This window comes from Falco naumanni, chromosome 5 (assembly GCF_017639655.2).
Source record: "Falco naumanni isolate bFalNau1 chromosome 5, bFalNau1.pat, whole genome shotgun sequence".
NCBI classification, from domain to species: Eukaryota; Metazoa; Chordata; class Aves; order Falconiformes; family Falconidae; genus Falco; species Falco naumanni.
The window spans coordinates 13,964,291-13,986,870 of record NC_054058.1 but is presented as its reverse complement, the minus strand read 5'-3'; the positions used below and the strand labels follow the sequence as shown (position 1 = coordinate 13,986,870).

The following is a 22,580-nucleotide window of genomic DNA, read 5'->3' as shown; positions in this document are numbered from 1 at the left end:
TTGCAACAGTATTCCTGAAAACAAAAATGAATGGATATCAATTAAGCGATTTCTACTTCCTCCAGAGAGGCTAGGAGGACCAAGTCTTTCAGTTCTGTCCTCAGTCAGTGAAACAAAACATGAGATGTTTCTTTGCTCTGACCTGTTCCTAGTTCTGCACTCAACTGTTTGCAAATTGGAATTGCACTGGAGAACAGAGGCTGGCTAATTTTGAGGGTATAGAAAAGCAGGGGAAGGTGAGGTTCTCAAACCTGCCAAGGAACACTAAATTGATTTTCCTTTATTCTTTTTTTTAAATGGAGCAGCCATGTGTCCTTAACCATTTCTTGGTTCTTGTCAATATTTATCTGTCTATTTATTTAATTTCTTCCCCTAGAATGCAATGGCAGCAGCAGCACTGTTACTTTTGGTCCCATTAAAGAGACTGTACCTTGGCAATAGGAAAATGACGTGGGTAAATACTCAGACCTCTTCAGGATGCACCTTTGCAGAACCAGTTAGTTTGAAAATCAGAGCATTTAGGGCTTATGTACTGGCATAGGAGTCTTAACGGTCTGTGGCCTATTTTTGATACTTTCTTTTTTTCCTCGTACCTTATCATTTGGAATGACTGGTCATTCGGCAACATATTTTAAATTAACAGGAAAGAGAAACAGTTGTCAGCCATAGAACCTAAATAGTCTTTAATGCATGCCGATATTGACTGAAGGAGTCTCTCTTTCACCTTTTGTGCTTCTCTTTTATTTCCTGTTCAGTATCTTTCATGTTGCTGTTTTATTCTGTCAAGAATTTGCATTCTGCTTTCACTGCTTTTTGTAGTTCTTAAATCATGTTGCACTGAATGGTGTCATTTCCAAATTGCCCCTTGTATTTTATATATGAAAAATAAATATTTTAAATATGCCTGGAAAGTGTGATGGAACAGCAAATTTTTACTACACAGACATCATAGCAGAGTGAATATCCAGAGCTCACCCAATCCATTTAGGAAACCATTGCTAAGTTTTATTGCCTATAAACAGAGGTCTCTTACTGTCTGAACAATAAGTGTCTCCACACAGGCTTGGTTGTAGGGATTTGATTGTAATGTGACTACAGTTGGAGAAATGTAGCTTTTAAATTGTATCCTGGAGACTTTCAAACACGATGGCTACTAAAATTAAACCAACAGGACTAGGAAGGAAAGATAATCCTTCCTCTCTTCCCACATCGGTGCCCTCTATATTTCTGGAGGAGAAGGCATACTGTTTTGTTGGAGATATTTTGTTGTTGTTGTTTTGTTTTTGAGGGTTTTTCATGAGCAAATCCTGTAAATTATTACACTGCATGGAATGAGAGTAAGTGTTATAAAGCTTGAACCATTTTCCTTGTCATGCAGGGTAAAAACATCGTGAACAGTTAATAGGTGACATTTGTCAATTCAAGTTCATATTCATATTAGCTTTTTGTTTCCTAAGGGAGAGGAAGTGGGAGAGAGTGGTTCTTGAATGGACCCACAGTCCATGGGGTTAATTCCCAAAAAGCAGCTTGAAAAGAGCATGCCTCAGTTGCTTGGAAAAAAATAAGAGAATTTAAAAATCTGAACTTCCATTTATTTTTGTATTTGGGGTTTCTGTTTGCTTACTGCTAGGATAATTAAGCTACTTACGTTTTACAGCTTAAATAAACCAGATGTTAATTTAAACAGACTTTTTTTAGCCATATAAATAAGAGACAGCCCTGATCTTAAGAGTTGCCAATTTCCATGTATAATCTTTGCTTTGTCAATTAGGCTTTTTTGTATGGGGATTGGTGCCAGTACTTTGCTGCCACTGTTAAAGTAAAAACTATAATTACATTGTCAAAATAATATTTATAGTATTTTTGGGGAATAATTGTGGGAGTGTGACAAATATATTATACTCATCAAACTTTTATGTAAACATAAGCATAAGTTTTTTATTTGAGTTATTGGTGTTGTTTTTGGCCTTTGTGTTTTTCCAATCTGTAAAAATAATATTGGGATTTTCATGGTCTTCGTAGCAGTTGCAGAGCGTATGCCCTAACAGTCAGTTGATAGGCTATCTGGTAGAAGTAAACTGCTATTTGCACTTGTATTGGGATTTTGGTTTCATGTTTCCGTAGCTTAAGAAAATTCTATGTTGTTTTTTTTTTAGTTTTGCTGTCCCCTAATTATTATTACTCAGATCATTTTACTACTTTATGAGACAGGAAAGTTTTAAATAATTGGGTTGTTCTCTTGGTACCATTTGGGGTTGTTTTGGTTGTTTTGCTCCTTTCTGTTTAGCTCATTAATTTTTATATTTTTTTTAATTGAAAGTGAGCCTGAGTGCTTTTGAAAGGTAACTGTGAGCATCTTCCAGAAACGTCTGTGCTAGGAAGCAAGTATGAGGTTTTCTAACAATAGACAGTTGCCCCTTAGCTAGTTAACAGTTCAGACAGGGCTTAGGCATTCTTGCTGCTGGGTGATGGTAAATTACCAGAGGCAAAAATACTTCAGCTCTGCTGCTATTTAATACTGCAGTTTAAAGTTTACAACTGCTCTGTCTGTGCTGTGTTTTGGTGAATATTGCTACAGCTTTTTAATGAACTGTCTGCCTTCAGAACATCTGCAGCAAGGATTACAGTTGTACAAGCTTCACCCTTCCTAAGCATGCCAACCTGATGCCACCTTCTGTGAGCAGGAAGGTTCTCTTGGTCCTCATAGTTTGGTCCAAAATCCATTAAAGGCTGTGGAAAGACCCTGATTTGGGTGGGCCTTGGTTCAGGTCGTTGTTCCAGGTCTTTGTTCTTTGGCCTTTTTTCAGAAACTACAAAATAGGGAGCCAACTTTTACACTCTTTCAGCTGTCCACAGAGAAAAAGAGCCAAACCTAAGACGAATCAAACTGGTGAATTGTCCTGGGTTAGCAAACACTGAATTCTCTTTAGCTCTTGTGTGTGTAGTATTGCCCCTGTCTGCAGTGGTTAACTCTTGCTCCCTGCACTGACAGTCCCACACTTTGAATCTTGTGCAGTGTGTACAGGCACAACTAACTGTGACCCGCAGGGTTAGTACAGTGAACTGTATTTATGTGATAGCAGTAACTGTCATTTTGAGTAAATGCCAGTGTTACCATTATTTTCAGCCTGACACGTCTGTGTTCATGCTCATGGCTTGGCTGTGACTTCTGGCATTAATATGGAAATTTTACATATGCCTGAATTTGGTTTTCTTATTTTATAACACCTGGAGTGGAGGGAGGTTTGAGGACAGCAAGTTCAGATCCATGGAAGAAAGGCAGCTTTAGGACCAGGGACGCTATCTAAACGCAACATTTTCTTATCTTAATGTAGGAGGGAGTGGGCCTCCAGCTTACAGCAGGGCCTGGACCATTATTACTACCCTTGAATAACACAGCAACTGTAGTTATGGGATCTCATGTCCGAGTATATTAAGCTCCAGCTTGCTGTGTTTCTCCCTTGTTAGTCCTGTGAAAGACCCCTCTTATTTTAAAACTTTTTCCTAACTCTAGTTTAAGTGTCCTACCGAGTATGAATCCAGTGGTTCTTGATAGTGGGGGTTTTTATACCTTGGGCTTGATTCTCTACTTCAGTCCTGATGCTTCTGCAGTGACTGATTTAAGTGGAGCTGAGCTGAATTACTTTATTTACTGTGGACTGTGAGTATAAAAGTATTTTATTGCTGCAGCTCGTTAAGGTGCAATTTGAACTACAGACCAGATCCTGCCTAAATGAGATTCATCTGTCTGGTACTGATGACATGGATGGCATTGGAAGAAGACTTTGAAGTAGTGACAAAAAAGGTGATGCTTTCCAACAATTCAGTGTTTGTTGCACTGATGCTCAAAACTCCCCTTTCCATGGTACTCGTGGAAAAGATTTTGATGGCTGTACTGGGAGACAGTGACTGTTTCAGAGTCAGTGTAAATCATTTTGCTCCTTCTAGGAGAGAGGCTAACTTGAGCTGATAGCCTTAAGTTATAAAAATTATTAGGTCAGTGGGCTGTCTTGTAGGTTTCCCTTTTCTTGGTGCTGGTACTGCTTTTAGGCAGTGTGTATAGCTGTTTTGTTTTTTTCTCTTGCTCCTGCAATTTGGAGGCTTTCTAATACAGCCTGCCAAGATGTTGCTGATTTATGACACATGCATAGTGGTTTTATAATGTGGACTGATATCCACTTGGAGCACAAAGGAAATGGGAGTTTGCTGATGCCTATTTAATTAGAATGGGTTTTGGTTACATTGGTTGAGTCTTGAAATGAACAGTGATGCCTATATTTCTGTGGAACTTTAAATACAGTGTTCTGTAAGCTGCCTCCTTGCCTCCTTGCCTTCTTGCCTCCTTGCCCATAAATATAGGTGAATCCAAACGGCAGACATCAGTGTAGATTTAAGATGGTTGCCATTGGTTGACCATAAAGGGGTGTGGGGGGGGAAAAAGTTGCTGTTCTCTTCTGGATGGGAAGTTTGTTCCCTGCCTTTTTCTTTTGGTGGAAAGGCTGTGGCGGTTCCGCTCTGCTCAGGCACTGTACTGAATCGGCAGCTGCACAGGGCAGCTCTGGTGTGAGCCGGCCATCACATTTCTGATCAGCTTACCTTGCTGATCAGAAACGGTGGCCGTTTCCAGCTTCCCTCTATGCCAAAGGCAGGAAGAGGAACTGCTCTGTACCTCGTAACGTGCCACCAGGCTTTGGCCAGGGAAGGGCAGGCATCAGTGGGGCTTGCCAGTTTTATACACTGACTCTTACAGATCCTGTCGTTATTCACAATTAGGGGCGTAGTGCAGGTCACGTGCTTCTACCCTGTCTCACTGCTGTGATGGAGGAGAAGAGATAAGGGGATACATTTATTGTAAAGATTACATTCCTACAGGATATGACCGGATCTAGGTTGGGTTTGATTTTCCCAGCAGAGACATTGCGATCATGAGATCAAGGTGGGAAGAATGGGGCAAACAAACTTTAAAGCTGAGACCGTCCTAAAGATAAGCGTCCTAAATATAATGTAGAGGGAAGAGGCTTAACTGTTTTCACATGTACTGAGAGGAAATGCCCCTACTAGAGAGTCTCCCACAGAGGCCCAAGAATGCTGTACTTCTTCCTCCTGAGAAAGTGAAGATGGAAGGGGGTTGGGAAGGAGCCAAAGGAAGTTCTGGGCAAAGAGAACAGTATGAGGCATCTGTTTGTCTCCGAGTAAACTGTCACCTGTTTGGATAAAAATCCAAATACTGTATAATTGTGTAGAAGTTCACCATGGCATTCTCTCGGCCTTTTGATTATCATTGCCATGGCACAACTTCCAGGCTCTCCAGTTATGCAAGCATTCTTCTGGTAGAAAAGGAGAGGGCTGTCTATAAGCGTGGCTTTCCAGTCACAAGCTACAGAAATATTTTTTTTTTCCATTTTGCGCATCCTTTTTTGTTAGCAGCTTTGGGCTTGGAGAGAAGTGCCTCATGCCTATCCTTAGCTTTTCAGTGAGAATTTTAGGTATATTGGCCGTGTAGAAAGGAAAAGTTACAAGATTTATACCAACAGACATCAAGTTCTTTCCTTTTCTTCCATTCTCTGGGCATATGTCACGTGTGATACAGAAGAGACTGTAACAAGGCGATGAGAAGAGGCAAGCTGCCTTTATAGGTATAAAAAATATATAAATAAATGGTAATGCCCCAAAATGTGGATGATATAACTGTTGCTGTATAGTAATGTGGATATGCAAGTAAAAATACTAAATGTAAGTTTATTTGTTGATCTCTGTCTATTGCAAAAGGACCACGATCCATTTATTGGGCAGATACGGAATATAAATTGTCCAAGGTGGGGGAAAAAAGGTCTGGTATCCTTTCCACAGACTTACAGAAAAAGATCATTTAGCTTTTCTAGGGAAAATAAGAGCTCTTCAGTGGAAATTTTGGTTTATATGAAATAACATCCACAGTATGCTATCAAAAATAATTGGAGAAATTTGCTCATAATCATGGTTAGCATTTTACATGTTAATAATTTTTTTTCTGTGTTTTGGTTTGTGTTTTTTTTCCAGACCTGTACAAGGTATCATGTAGTAGTGTGTCATATAGTTAGATACCACGAATAACACATAGTGGGTGGCCAATCCTTTTTGTTGTTTTTTTTTGGTTTCCTGGCATGGTTTAAGTCCAGATTGAGACTCCCCAGTACTCCAAACCTGCTGATTTTGCTGCAGCAGGGTCTTTAAAGAGATAGTGTCTGTTAGATTTAGGCGTGACTTACAGGTTGATTCAAGAAAAAAGATTTTACATCCTAATGCATCCAGGAAGCTTATAAATGCAGTTCCCAAGTCTGCAAGGACTTAAACATGTTTCACTTCATGTAGGAGAGTACTCTCTGGCATGTGTTTTTGCTACTTGTGTGGATGTAACAGGAGTCCTATTTATTATGCCTTTAGACTTTAACAGATAATTTATTAAAGAAATGAACACACTTATGATGAATACTTTCTAAAAATAAAATGATTCAATTAAAGTACCAGAAGATAAAGTGAATGGTCCTGTTGCTGTATTTAATAAGCACAGGTAACGCTGTATGAATTTGACTCAGTATGAAACTGATCTCATGTCAGGCAGTGGGCTGTCAAACTGACTTTCTAGTAAATGCACAAACTGACTTTCTAGTAAATGCACAAATAAATTTTTTTGAATCTACCATGATGAGATCTCATTAGAACTTAATTTACATCAGAGGCTAATTTGATGAGTGGTCTGATGCTTTTTTCCATCTTCCTTCTAATTAATTTGTATTTCCACATTTTTAATAGCATGGTGGGGATTTCTCTTGCCTTTGAGTCAAATCCTCCTTTTTAGTCAGAACAGTGTTGATATTTTGACTAGATGTTTATCTTCCAAGAACAGAATGGTTGTTGAGTCAGTGCACATAATGTTCTGTTAATGTTAGAGCTGACATTTTTGAAGGGAAAGAAAGAAAAATTGTGTTACTTTCTTTTGGAGGTAGAGGAGATGAGGAGTGGGAACAGAAACTTACTAAACACAACATTCTTGGTATTCCACAGATGATAAAAATGGGTTACTAGTCTGCACTGCAGCAAGTGCAGTGTGATCAAGGTGGAAATATAATCGGTAGCAAGACGTTCATTTTATTTACAGAAATGAAGTACTAAGCACTATTTTAATAACTGTAAATGACAGAGCCCGTATATATATTGTGCATTCAATTTGAGTAGTCTAGACAGACTATTTTCCAAGGAAAATACATTTTCATCAGTATTTGCGGTATGATTCATGGTGGTGAAGAGGCAAATAACTCTTTATGACTGGAAGTTGCTTTAACTCGCAGCCACAAGGAAACAAGTCAATGACCGGATGATAGTGGTGGAAACTAATGTTTTATAGTAATAGAGGTCTACACCTTATGCTGAGTTGAAGGTTTTATTTTTCCAGGGATGGCAATATAACACAAAACATTCTGCCGTTGTTTACAAACAACCAGGGGTGGTCTGTGTAATGGCTTGCAGTCCACAGTTTAGGTTTGCAAAGCTTACAGACAACTTAAAAGGTGTACAAGCTGTTGGGAGGCTGTAATTTGGTTTAAGTACTTGTAAATCTTTGTGCATGCTTCCCCCCCAGTGTAGAGGGAGCATGCCAGCTTTATCTTTCATGCATAGTTAATGGTTAACAAAGCATTAAAGAGAGATATGCAAGTTCACTAACCTTGTGTTTGCAGTCTGGCAGGTGATGTTGTACAGCTTAGCTTTGATTGGATTTATTTTGTATCTCTATGTAACTCCAATAAAGGCAGAGGATTGTGCTTATGACTATCTCTGTGCTGTCTGCCCCAAGTAAAAAAAATGGAAATATCTTTTCACGACTGTTGTTAAGACTCTGCAGCTGAGGTCAAAGTGATTTTTCAAAGTGATTGGTGAGCAAGTTCACAGGCTTCTCCCGTTCTTGATGGGAGAAAATGTAGAGGAATTTGGAAGATAAATCTGATGAGTTTTTTTGCTGATAGAGTTAAAAATAATCTTCTGTAAGGAAGACATAAAAATGTGTATGAATATAAACATTTAAATAATACACACTACAGCAAAATATGTTTTACAATAAGGTAATGGTTGTGTGTAGACATGTAATCAGGAAAGACAGTGGAGGGGACAGATTGCAGCTGATAGAGGCCTACCAGCAATAAACTCTTCTAACTTTAGTACTGGAACATCAATAGATTTTTTTTGTAAATATTATCACCTAACCATGTGGAGCCGAAAGAAACAATGTGTTATGTTTTAAAATCATAATGCTTAATATATTTGTCATAATAACTTCAAGGGTTTAAGTTTTCATCTGATACACAGTCTGATTCAGCAAATGATACTGTGTGAAATGATGTCTTTGTGAGGAGCAAGACACAGGGCCAGGCCTGTGAAAGGTTCGTGTGTGTCCTTCAGACCATCTGGGTAGTACTGCAGTATAATTGTGAAATGAAAAGTGTGTGCTAGAGCGTGGTTCAGGTAGCATGTGATGGTAAGAGATTGAAATGAACAAGTGGAGCTGTGGTCTTGAAGGTACTGAACTGCTGGAGTGCGTTTAAGCCATCCTCATGCAGCGCCATAAAGTATCAGCTGCCTCACCTTTTGCATGGGTGGCATTGAGCGACTCTAAAAGGTCATTTTACATGTAGCCAAAAATCTAGGTACCAGAAGTTTCCCCTTAAACACATTACCTTATTGTATAAAGAGGTTATTTTTGTAGAACCTAGAAAACTCTCCATAGCCCATTACAGGCTGGTTATGAAAGCAACATGTAATCTGAGTATTTGCATTTGCTAAAGGACATCCTGCTTTTATAGGAACCATTGACAACTCAATGGGGAAAAAATTTCTTCAGCTCTAGGGTCAATCTATATATCAGAAGTTACATCTTAGTATGTGTAATTTGACAGTGGTTGACCATCAGGTTAAAAATAGTCTTCCTGACCACACACAGTGTGATATTTTTTAAATTAAAATTTAGCTGTGCTGATAGAATCATTTGTAAAAGTCAGTGCTTATAGACAGCAGCAGCTATGGAGTGGATTAAGATGTTAAATAAATCAGTCCTATGGAAAATAATACTTTTTTATAATTATGAGTAATGTTTCCCAAATACTAGCTAATGCAGCTGGAAAGAATGCTTGACAATTTATTTAGCTTCATAAAGGTCTGTACGTTTTCAGGGAAAAAGTGAAATAGTCTTGGGGTTTTTTTTTTTTAATTCTTTTCTGAAAAAGAGGAAGAAAAAAAAGGAAAACACATGGCTTATTGAATGGATGGCAGCAGTTGCATTGTAGTTGTGACAGAGCACATAAATTGATTGGACAGATTGTGTGCTGCTGTGTGTACTCTATTCTCAGCATAGCTCTGTTAGTTACCTCAGATGTTTGTAGTATCACATCTTTTGAATTGCCAAGATTCATCATGTGAGACTATACTTGCATGGGGAAATGTTGTATTATCAAGGCACCTTTTTCTGCTTAGTTGTGAATAGATACACTAACTTTTGTCTCACATTATTTGCTTACCCATATATTGATTTGTGTCCTTTAAAATAAAAATGTTAACCACTACTGGTTAAAAACAAGCACTTACAGATGAAGCTGGTTTATTTCCATGGTACATCCACAGAATCGTGCCCTTTTCTGGGATCCTTATTGCTTGTTCAGGACATCAACGACTGAACAAGGGCAGTGTTAGTTGCTTTCACAAAAATTAAGACTCCAGTGTGTGATGGCTGGAGAACTTCTAGATATTTATTATTGTATTGCAGATGTGTTCATAGCATTTCATCCTTGTCACAGTAAGGATGGCTACTTTTAAAAGATCTTTAACTTTTTATATATCTATATAGTCTGTAATATTTTTTGAGACCTTGATCTTTTAATGACCAAGGTGTAATTGATAGCTGAAGAAGGTCAAGCAAAATTCAGGTAAATATTGGAGTAAAATCAACCAACCTCATGTGTCTCTGAAAGATCTTTCTCATAGTAGAGTAGGTAAGGAGCTCACTAAAAGAGCTAATACACTATTCCTAGGATTGACTGCCTTGTTATTTTTTTCTAGAAGGGAAGTATTTACATAAAATGTCTGCTAGAAGAGTTGCGCGCCCATGCTTGCTGTCCTTCAAAAAAATTCTGAGTCAGCAGGATGGGAACCAGATGGATGGGAGAAGCGTAAGCATAATGACAAGCAGAAAATAATAAAAAAGTGCAGATGTGCAGGGAGAGGGAACAGAGATATTAAGAACTAAAGCATAAAGGAGGACATGATTCAAAATACATTATGGAGAGGACATACATATTTTGGGATTAAAAAATATATATGGAAAAAAAATATTACTATTCCCTAAGACCAAGTGACCTTGTTTTAGACTTGCTTTCTTTTTGTTCTCAAGAGGACATATGCCAAGACCTCTGTAGGAAATCTGCCTGCCAGCTGGCACAGCACCTTTCAAAGAGACCTAATTTTATATTTGCAGAACCTGGGAATATCAGCCACCTCCATCTGTAGTAGGCTGCTGTTTGTAATATCTGTTAAACTGCATTATAACATTTAATTTTATTTCTTTTCCAACCTATCAATAATGGCCAGGCTGTTGAGAGCTGTCAATAGGGCCAAAGAATTGTTTTGATTTTGTGACGTTTGTGGGTTCATGCTTTTTTTTTCTCATGAATTATGTACTGGCTTTAAGTTTTCAGGGTTAGAAATGAGAAAGTACTGAGCACATCATCATATTATATAATGATTTGTCCGGCCAAATAGAATTTAATGTGGCTGGCAAGGGAACAGATTCATTTCTTTTGCTGTGGCTTTACCTGCTGCAACAAAATTTTCAAGCTGTCTCTGGCCAGCTTAGGGAAGGTGCCAGGGGAATTCTCTTAGCAGCAGGCAGAGCTGCTCTTGCAGAGTTCAGGTGATGACAGGCAGACTATTTGTGTTGATTTAATATGACAGGGAAAGCCACCTCAGGTCTGGAAGAGGCAAAATGGCTACTGCTATGTGGCGGGCACTTGTTCAGCATGGGTCTGCCTCAGTTTCTACTGACTGTAGCTCCAAGCTTTCATTGACTTCAGCCTGTCTTAAACCTTTACAGTCAATTAGTTCTTGTAATCACTAGTAACCAATGTTTCGTATTCGTATAAGTCTGAGGAAAAAAAATGTTTGTTTTGGGTATAACTCTAATACATAGCGTACAAATTATTCTAGAAGAGAATGCAAGTATTTATGTACAGTAGCAGTGAAATACTGTGCCCAGAGCCTAATTGAGGTGGACTCTGCAGTGTATAGCTGTAATACTGACGTTTTGTCATTTATATGAAGTTTATTAGTGTTTCTTTGAATTCCTGTTAATATATTTTTCTGGGTTTTTTTCAGCTCTTCGTTGTAGTCTCCAGTTTCTTGGAAACATTGCAACAGGAAATGGAGATTCCCAGAATAGCATTTGGAAGTGCGCTTTCCCAGATCTCTTCTTGTAAGCATGGATGCGGGTTTTTTTTCTAATGTAATTTCTGTGGTTATAGTCAAATCTTTTGTACATGATAGCTGTGCTTCCACTAGCACCATGAAGCTTTGAAAAATAACTTTGAGAATGGGATGGTTGAGACCATATCCTGTAGATGGTTTTTTTTGTTAGTCAACTGCAGGGGTCAGGACCTTTAAAAAAAACCTGCTTGTTCTAAACTAACAGTAAATTGATTTCATTTAACAGAAACGTGAAGAAAACTATTTAAAAGTATGGGCTTCAAACATAAGCTTTATTTCAGATGTGTTTTCAAGTATTTATATTACTTTCCAAGAACACAGCTTTTTCTTTGTCCACTTTGCTGCTGTGCAGACCTGTCAGTATTTGTGAGTAAGCTGGAATCTACGGAAGTGAATTAATCTTTGTCTCTTCCAATCATTTTGCTTCCCCTCCTAACCTCACCAGAATATATTTCTGGAGGTTTGATGACATATGTGTAATGAAATATTACATAAATGATTTTGTGCAGATGCACGACAATATTGTTTATGTGTTTGGCCAAATTTTTCATAGTGAGCTAGTAGCAAAGACACATTCATTCGATTTGATGACCATTCTGTGTGTTTTTGGAGCCCACTTGTCAGCACTGGATATAGAAAGCCCTTATGATAAGAGAAGCAGACAATTATTGTTTCACCCAATTTTAGATCTCCAGTTAGCTCAAATTTAGCATTAGTTTTGTAAATTGCCTGTTAAGTTTGACCTTCGCCTAAGAGTTGGATGTTTTTCTTTACAGATGACTTCTGTCCCTCTTAGGCAATGACAAACTCATGATCCTCTAGAAGACAGTAAAGAACAACAACTCAACAAGCTGAATGCCACTAGTCTGTTTTTCCAGGGTCGCTTTTAACATGCTGTCTTCACTTTTCTCTTTGAAGGACATGCTTAACGTACAGTGATGAGAAAGTTGTTGCCTATTGTTGTATGGTTCTGTTCACCTGCCTTAATTCAGAGAAAGTGAGAGAGCTACTGGATCCTGGGAACTTGGCTGTGGCTCTTCATGTCCTGAAAGTCTACAAAGAGCAGCTGGAGTCTGAGTGGTCGTATGTATCTTTAGATTTATTTTTTTCCCCCTCTTAATTAGGTGTTTCTCTAGTGTAAATCTCTGTATAAAAATATCTAAATTTGTGACACTGCTTAGTAGTAAATGAAGATCTATTCAGAAGCTAGTAATTTGGTATTATGTCCAGGCTACTTTCACTGACTATTTTGATTGCTGCTAAAATAAAACTACATTTTTGTTGAGGATATAGACAGGAATTTTAAAGTCATGGTCTAGAATGCAAACGAATTTGTATTTGTATGTTGGTTTGTGGGGATTTTTGAAATAAAGTTAACACAGAAAACAGTCTTACAGACTTCAGTTAGTGGGTCATGCTAGGAAGACTTGTATGACTAATGGTCGTGAGCACTATATAAAATGTAGTGTTTTTTTTCTTTTTTACAGGTCTGTTGTCTAGTGCAACATGCAGTCATTTTTATACCATAACAGAGGTGTTTTATTTTGTTAATATTGCACGTTTCATTTTTGTACTTTAAGAGCACCTAATCAGTGGTTTGATGCCAATGAGCTTTGGTGTTTTGTGCTAATGGGCACTCTTGTAACTATTGCTGTCAGTTACACATCTGAGAAATTCTCTGCCCTGCATCAGCAAGGACACGCGTTCAGTTAATTGTTACATCATGCATTCCAGGGAGAATAAAAAGGATAGTTTGTATGTTCTTGTAGCATTGTTTTGAAGGTCATGTTTAAATTAAAAACTTTAATTAGGAAGAATTGTTGGTGTTTTACTAGCTATTTGGAAGGTCTCTAAACACAGTTAAGATGATTGAATGAAAAGCAAATGCCATTTAATTGTTTGCTTTTGTACTGAAAAAACAGTTTAATATTTGTTAGTGGCTGGGGTTTTTTCATAACCAGGTCAATTTGCTTAGGACATAAATAGTTTTCAGAAAGCAAACTCAAAGTTTGATGGGCAGGTGACCAGACTTTTTCAGAAGTGACAAACTGAGTCTTTAGTTTTGCCATCTGTCAATATAAACACGTGAAAGATTGCTTTTCAGATAAATATCTTGATTATCCTTCTTTTTCTTTGTATTGAAGATATACCGAAATGAATTTTGACTGAGATAAGAAAGCCAGGGGGAGCTGGAAGAGGTTGTCATGATGTTAAATTTATATTTTAAAGGTGATTGCAGAATAAATGCAGTATCCAAATAAATGCGGAGGTATCAATTTCCCCGATCTTTCTCATCTGAAGTGCATTCTGTTGATGTTACAATGAAAATATCTTACCTCCACTATGAATGTTTGTTGTGGCTGGGAAACTGTCTCTCTTCAGCATACTCTTGAAATTAAAAAGGGGCAAACTTCTATACAACGTATAAGACCATGATGAAGGAAAAGAAATGGGTAGAAAAGAGGAATTCTACCATAAGGCACTTGCAGAATGTTTGCCCTCTGATTCCTGTCAGAACCTGAGTTCCTCATAAAGGGAATATACAAAAAAGCATTGGAATATCTTCTAGGCATTAATTAGATAATACATTTGGGGTTTTTTCATGGTACTTTATCATTGCCTAGTTAAGTCTCAAACTGCATTAGCGGTTTTCCCAACTGAAGGAAAAAGTAACGAGTTTGTAGTATAAGCTTCTTGGCATTTTATACAGTCACCTTGAACCGAAGTATAAATGGAAATCTTTTAGTAATGTTGGCACTGTTTTCAAGTCAACACAAGTAACATGCATTCACAAGTGCAAAATCTAAACCAAAAACTGTACTGCAACAGTGCAGTATCAGACATTGAGTAGGTATTCAAATGGCGTTACCTTGGAAATGGCAAAGATAATTCCTTGCTAGGAAGGGGCTGATTTTTCTGTCTCTTTGTAGCTCTAGAGCCCTTTTGTGATTCATCTTGTTCCTGTTTCCCCCATTTCTTGATCCCAACTTCATTTTTTCTTCTACTCCTCCATTATTTTTTTTTTTAGTATCTCCCATCTCAAGAAACACATTTACTCTCTGGTTCTCCCTCATATTCATCAAGAAAATGATTTCCATCCTGAAAGAAACTATGATATTTATGTATTAGAATACTTTTAATATCTTTGGTCTACTTGGTGCAGAGAGGAGGTAAGAAAGTAACTTTTTATTTAAAAAAAACACCTGAACACATTGGTGTAAGAAGTTTATTTTTTGTATTTTCAATGAAAATCTGCTAGTGTGTACCAGCCCTTATGCAGCACTGATTTAAACAAAATCAATTTTTTTTTCCTGACTTTAGTTATGATTTTTCTTTCTTTTTTTTTTTTCTTTTCCTCTCTTCCAGTTGGCCATAGGTCAGTATGTTACACTAATGTAATGCTTTTATCTTAGACCATACATGCATCTTGTGAGCATGTACTGCATGGTGTATTTCTGTGTAGTGAAGGGTTTGGAGGAGCCTACAAAGTTAGTAGTCTTGATACAAGTAGAACAATCATTGTAAAGTCTTGCAGTACCTTTTTTTAATTTTTTTTTGTTCCCTCCCCCGCCCCCCACTCTCAAGAGGTTTTTTCTTGTTGGCAGTACTAACACAGCATGTATTTCTTAGGCAACAAGTTGTTCTTACTTTAGCTTTAATTACAGAGGGTATTTGTTTAATCCTATGAATGACTACATTTTCACAAGGTACCTGCAGCTTTGTGTATTGGATTCTTCTTTGCATTTTGCTTTCATTTTCCCATTTGTAAAGCACATACTGTAAGAGTGTTTTAAGAGTATTACACCTGATGTCACACAGCTGAACCTCCCAGTCCAAATAGTCTTCTCTTTTTCTGAATTATTAGAATTGGTTTGTTTTGAAGGAATTCTTGAGTTGAGTCTGAAAGCCTGTTTCTTCGATTAGCGTGAGTCTTTCTACTGTGAGATAAACGTGGATGGTGTCCTGGTTTTGGCCAGAATGGAGTTAACTTTCTTCTTAGTAGCTGATACAGTGCTGTGTTTTGGCTCTGATGTGAGAACAATGATAATAACGCACTGATGGTTTTAGTTGTTGCTGGGTATTGTTTATACTAAGTAAAGGATTTTTTGGTTTCTTGGGACCTGCCATCAAGAGGGATGGAAGGGCACAAGAGTCTGGGAAGGGACACAGCCGGGGAGCTGACCTGAGCTAGCCAAAGAGGTACGCTCTACTGTGAGATACAATCATGTAATGTAGTGATACCTTGTGTTGCTTGCTTGCTTGCTGTTTTCCTATTGCTGAGCAGCAGGAAGCAAGCTAATCAGCTCTTGTGCTGTCATGTCCTGCCTACTCGAGCTGTTTTCTCTGCTGGTTCAACAAATGTAGGGTAAAGCTCTACAGATGTCAGCCACGTTGCATCTATTTTCTGTAGGAAACTGTTGGGAACTTTTTACTGCTCTCCATTTACTAGCATGAAGTGCTGCTCTGTTCCTGTGATCAAGCAGAGCAGGCACTGTCCAGAAATGGCTAACAAATACTTTGCTGTGAACAGAAAACAGGATTTCTTGTTTTGGTAGAAGTAATGTTATTCACTTTGGTTGTGACTTGTCTTGACTGTAAGATAATTTTTTTTTGACAATAGGTGAAAATCTAAGGTTTGTCCTTGGGTCAGTGTTGGTCCTGACATGTAGTAACGCTGTCTCTTTAGGACAGCTTTTGAAATTGTCAAGGTTTGCATGTGCCTTGTGCTGATAATGCCTATTCTTTCATTAGAGCCTTTTATTTCTAAACTAATTTTGGATATTGAATGGATTACAGTTTTCTGCGACTAGGTGTTTGAAAGAGAGACACAGTTGTTGCTGCTTTGGCGATATGTTTAGAATAAGTTTAAACTCTGGTATATTGCTGCTTTTGGTTTGGTGTCGATTTTTATCATCACATATAATCTTCCCGTTTTTAACTAATTCTTGGTTCATTACTAGAACACTTTGTTTCCCCTCCTCATCGCAGATCTGTGTTACTTTCTGATCAGAAGAATACGCGTGAGAGATAGTTAAGTAAAAGTGCATGAAAAGGTTTCTGTCCCTTTTCTTACAAAGTCAGAGCTAAGCTTTGGGACGCCTCTCTGGCTGGACTGTAGAAAAAATATTTGGTCAGCAATTCATTGAAAATTTGGAGCTGTACTTCAGTTCTCACTGAAGTACATACCACTAGGATTGCTTAAACGAATTTACATAGCCGCGGTATTTGCAACAGAGCCAGTACTTTGTTGTAAAGATTTGGGTCCCTTGCACCACAGCTAACAAAGTGCACAGCAACCATATTTAAGCAGCTGTGATGGCATTATATGGTTAGAGCTGAAATACAAACTGTTCTTATTTCAGGAGGTTATTCTCGCCACTGGACTCACAAATTACTGAAACTAAGATGTTCTTACTTTTAAAGTTAAAAATATTACTTAATTCCTGCCTACCTTCTTGTCTCTCAGCTGGAGCATCCGGTTTCTTATTACACTGAATAAGAAGTGAATGCCATGTGTGTTTATTCCTCTTGGCTGGGCTTTCTTGCTATCAAATGCTGCTTTTAGGTATTGAAAACCTTTTTTGAATAACCAGGCGAGTTTTGGTTATAGCAAAACTTTTATTCACTATTTTATTCCCTTTTCTTTTATTGTGCACTGAAATTTATGACTTAATGTTCCACTAAGTTAGTATCCAATGAATTCCACAAATAAACACTTACAATGCTCAAGTTATTTTTGCAATTGCTGCCATGAACTGTTAGGACAGACAGAGGACATCCAGGGCAAATATTTGAATTTAAGTCCACTGGTTGAACTGTAGTCTCTGCCATGGGGTCCTCACTACTCCTTTTGGCTAGCACATATTGAGTTTTCTATTCTTCACCTATCACAGGAGGGCAAGCACATCTTTAAAGTCTTTTTTTGGTGAGTTGGCAATTCATCCTCTGTTCATGATCCCACATTCATGGTTAGAGTCCAGTTTTCCATCTCCAAGCTGGAAAAGTCCTTAGGGAAGGTTCAGGAGGAATCTCTTTCCAACTGTGACGCCTTTGGATTTTCCCTCCAGTCGCACAGCAGTTCTGTAGGGAGTTTTTGTCAGAGGAAATGTGAGATTATTCTGAGCAGTACCTCAGCTCCTTTTTTAGAAGCAGCTGTGGGTAGCAAAACTTTTGCAGTTCCTCTGTCTGCCATAAACCCCTCTCTTAGTTAAAGAGAGCAGAGGAAGCATCTTTAAAGGCAGGATATAGCTTTTTAGAACTTCCCTGTTCTTTTGCCTACTTTTCAAATCACAAGACATTCAGTAGAAGACAAGGATCTTCTGCAGGGGAAGAGGGAATAGCTGAAGTGTTGGCTATGTTTCCTGAGAGGGGTGAGTTATGGGAGATAAGGCCTCAGTTTAGCAACTTCTGAGTCTAATCAGCGGTGGGAAGCCAAGCCATCCACTTCTTAAGCAGTTTTTGAAACAGAGCTATTTTGCAGATCAGGATAGTAAAATTTTGAGGCTGTAAGCACTGATGCATTTTTTAAGAGTTTGTGATTGACAATGTAACAAAAACTGCCTCAGAACTTGGAAGAAAGGGAGGTAACAGTGCAGTGGTGTGTATCTATGTGTGTCTTCATGAGTGTACACTTTTTGTTATTTTCTGTGGCATGCTATGAGCTAAGAATAGGTAATAAATTTAAAAAGGAAGTCAGTTCTATACGGATTGCCCTGGTCAAATTTTGTATTCAGTCCTTGTATGATCATACCTGTTTATTCAGACCATCTGGTCTGAAGGCTCATTTCATTAAGCCTGTGGTTACTTGTAAGCATCATTAATTGCTACTATCTTTGAAATCTGTGAAGTTGCAGAATGTAATTCACACATTTAATACATACTGTCTTGATTTAAGAACTGATAGCTCTTCCTCTTGCTCTTTTAGAAGCTTCATTCTCTAAACAGCTCCAAGATTTTTGTTAATGTTGCTACCTTTGCCATCTTTAATACTAGAAGCTGAGTGGCTTTTAAAAATAGTATTAATTAACATATATTAGACAATGTATTTTTAAACTCCTTCTAAACTTCTAATCAACACAGCTCCTGAACTTGTTTCAGGTTAGCAGTCATGTAATCTTGAATACTAGGAGCTCTTCCCAGTTTGCTGCTGCTGGTCTAACTCCCAAGAGCAATGATCTGAGGAGGCAGATTGTGTATCTCCAGCTGAGGTTCTTCAAAACATTGCCTGCCTTGGCTGTATACCCCTTTGTTTTGTAGCTTTTGGCTAAAATCTTAGAGCAATAAGAAACTGGAAGTTTTCAGGACTGAAAGCCGTTGAAACTTACCTGTCTTGTCCTGAATGTTTGGATCTGTAGTTGGGCTTGCAAAGTGCCCAGAGCTTCCTGCTTTCAGAAAGTTTCAGGGAGTATGATGTTACAGAATATACTTCAAAGCATATGTCTTTGCAAAGACACTGGCTCTGCAGAAACAAGTTCGTTTCCTTTCTGTGATTTGATTTATGGCATACACTAATTAAATGATCCTATCTCCTTGACAGTTCTTTGCTGTGCAGTTGTCTTCTAGAAAACATGTTGTTCTTTGCAATATGCAGCTGCTACCTAGGCTATTAGCTTAAGAATACCCTCTAACTTTGGTGAAAGACTTCCATGCTGCTACAGCCTGGTGCATGGGTGACTGACCATTCCTGTCCTGTTGTTAGTCCTGAGACTGTCCTTTAATATAGGCTCGCCCTTTCAGGGGTTGGTTACGATCTGTTGCTTCCAGCTTGCTCTGCTCATGATTGCCGTTGTGTGATTAGCATTCCCTCTGAAATACTGCCTTGCACATGGAAGGTTTTTAAACCTCTGAACTTCAGTTCTGTTGCTTCCAACTTCTTGTGATACTTTTTTTCTTTTAGTATTACTTAGTTCCTTTCTATCTCTTCCCTAACAGCAGAAGATCTGTCTCTTAAACTGTGATTGGTTTTTCTGCATGATGCATCATTTGTTTCTGCTTCCTCCACCCTTATGTTTTCATCCTCTCTTTCTATTCAAAGGGATGAGCACAGTTTTCAAGCCCTCGTGAGACAATTTGTTTCTGTATATCTTCCATCTTTCCAATATACCTCTGTAATGGTGTGCTGACATACTAATTTGAACATATCTTACAAATGTAAGCAGATATACTTACTGCATAAGCTAATTCTCTTTTTTCATTGCTGCTTGCTTTCAACAGTTGCTGCCTACCGAAGGATGCTATCAGGGAGTTGGTCATATCCTTCATTTGGGAAACAAAGCTGGAATACACTGTTCAGTAACTGAAATGTATTTCCTATGCACTCTATACCAGGGTCTGAAGAGTCCAGAGTCCTCTGTAACAAGCTCCTTGCAGTTCCAAAGGAAGAAGCAAGCAAAGCAATATCCTGCATCATATGTGCATTGTGCTGAAAAGGCAGTGCCTTTTTTGTTTCGTTGTGTTTTTAGTAAAAACTCTTTCTTAAAACATGCAGAGCACTATGCCTTAGATCTGGCAAATTGTGGATCCTTTACAAAAGTCATTCCTCTGTTTTCCCACACATCCACATCCACTCCCTTTTGGGTTGGTATTAATCAACAGCAGAAAAGTGTGTGACAGTTTAGAAGCTACTGTATTTAGAAGAGAAACCAGCACAGAATGCCACACGAGGTCTATTTTAGAATATTGAACCTGCAAACATATGTGTTTTGTAAAATAATTAGGAAAAAGTAGTACAAAATTACATTATAATTTATCCTAACCGCGACCAATGTGTATTCTAAAAGCTGTTTATTTTAGAAATACTTTGGTGGTTCCATTAGAGATGAGAGTATAGCCTGTGTCATCAGTTTTTCCAAGCGTGTGCATGGGGCAGCGTAGCTACTATGGAAAGAAAAAACAGGTTGTATTTTTGATTCCTAAAGAGCAAGGAACAAAAATCCTCCATTTTAAAATAAGAGCCATAATACTCTTTTGGCTTCCAGAAAAACGTTATTAAGAGTGTGGTCAGCTGTTTGGCATTGGAAGTAAGATTTTTCTGAACATCCACTTTCTCTTTTTGAAACCACAGCTCAATGATGACTGTAAAGATTAGGATGTGGGGCTCCCCCTCCCCATTTTTTGCCTTTGGTGATTTTTGTCCTGGCTTATGGAAAGAAGTGTGGACAGAAACTAGTGCTCCTGTGGCAAGGAGTCTCGCCCATGGGCACAGATTTAAAGGCAACGATGGATCTCCTCAGTAGAGTGCTTGTTGCTTAATTGGTATGCATGTGGTAGAGAAACCAGAAAATCTGACTTTTTATTTTTTTTCTTTTAATTTTGGGCTGGCAACTCTCTCTCCTCTCTGACAGTTTAGGGTGTCCCCCACCCCCTTCTTGTACTCTTCAGTAAGTAATTCTTTTTTTTAATTCCAGGAAAGTTGGAGTTATGTTGCAGGTTCCAAGTTCAACTGTGGTTTTAAATAGTAATGACAATTGAAAAAGTTTCCTTAATTGTAAAGATCTGAGCAGCTTCTACTTTCTGTTTGCAGTAGCAGTGTCTTGGCACAGATTTTCTCTGTCTTTCAAAGCCCAGTCTCACATGTTTGTCTTGTCACCCTTTCTTGTATATTTTGTGGAGAAGGAGGAGCAAGAAGTGATTGTGTTTCTAATAGTCTTCTAGTTTTTCCTTGTTACCTTTTATGAAAAAAAAAATTCCAACTTCACACATAAGTAAAAATCTATTGTTAGTGCCTTTCAGATGTAGCTATCAGATTGAATGGGAGTGTCTTCTGAATCAAAGAAATGTTACAGACAATCTGAATTCAGTCTTCTAAACCTGAGAGTTGACTTGGTGACCAGTATCCTGGCCTGTAAGGGGGATGCATTCATTATGGGTAATGCCTTTTGAGGATGGCAGGATATTCACTGTTGTGCTTGATTCAGCTCAGGAGAGGAGTATTGTGGTCCTTGATAACTTTGGGTTGAGCCTTAGTATGGAAATGTGTTTCCTTGTTCTTTTGAGTGCTGGTGTTTGGGGTGAATTACCTAGTTTCTTTGATCTTTGTGACAGTGCATGTGTTCCTTTTGTTATTAAATAGCTTTATACTTGTTTCTTAGTTTTGGTAGGGTGCATATTTTCTTGTACAAGGACAAAAAATACCTCTGCTTCTAATGTATGTTCTGGTCCCATACCATTTCTCATGTGGCATAATTGCTTTTTTAGCATCTACAAAGGCTGGTGATTATGACTTTGAAAGGTTAGCTGTCTTAAGGGGTTTTTTTTCCTCCAAAAGTGTGGATGATTTGTTGCATTTGTTTGTTAAACTACAGTAAACATAGCTCTTTTGTTCTTACTCAATATTTTGGATAGAGTGACATTATTTTAGGATGATGAAAAATGCTTTTGGTTTTGAGATTGGAAGAGAAGTTTGCTTATCAAATAGAAAAAGACATGATGATTCTCTTCTAAAAAATTCCTGGGGGTTTTCTTCCTCATTTTCTGAGACTGAGGACACTGTTCTCTAGACTTGTTAATGGGATCAAATCAACTTAATATTGAGCATGACATTTGATTATAAAGTTGATTGCTTACACCCGGCTTTGATTGGAGCAAGCTTAGTGGTCATTTGGAATATACTGAGCACAAATGTAGCTTATACTGTTTCATCTTGGCTTCTTCTCAAGTTCAGTTTGGTACAATGCAGTCCTTGTGCTGTTGTAAAGTCTTTGAACTGAACATCTCCTGTGTTTATCTACTATGTAAGCACTTGATTTTTTTAGGATTTTAGCCAAACAGTTTTTAAAAAATCAAGAAAATTGGCATATTTAACACTGTTCATTTGTTACTGTGTTACGCTTGCATAACAACTTTAATTTTCACCATTTCCTTCAGTGAATTACAGTGGTCCTCAGTATATCCCAGTGGTTCTACTGTTGGCTCCCAAAGAGAGTTTAAATCTCCTACCAAAGCCTTTTGTGTGCATCTGAAATGCCATATACAGTTAGTATCCCAAAGCTGAAGTCTCTTTTTATTTCAGAGTTGTGGATGGTCTTACTTTTCCTCCTCTTTTCCCCTACCCCAAATGAAAAACAGGAGAGCTGAGG

General features: G+C 38.1%; 1 protein-coding gene across 4 annotated transcripts in view; it reads left to right on the top strand.

The window, feature by feature from the left end:
• Positions 1-22,580, top strand: part of ATXN10 (ataxin 10) — a 101,949-nt gene that overhangs the window by 15,730 nt on the left and 63,639 nt on the right. For all 4 annotated transcript variants that reach the window (XM_040595833.1, XM_040595834.1, XM_040595835.1 and 1 more), the window contains exons 4-5: positions 11,395-11,491; positions 12,421-12,585. In XM_040595833.1, the coding sequence (XP_040451767.1) occupies positions 11,395-11,491; positions 12,421-12,585 (262 nt within the window). The remainder of the gene's footprint in view (positions 1-11,394; positions 11,492-12,420; positions 12,586-22,580) is intronic.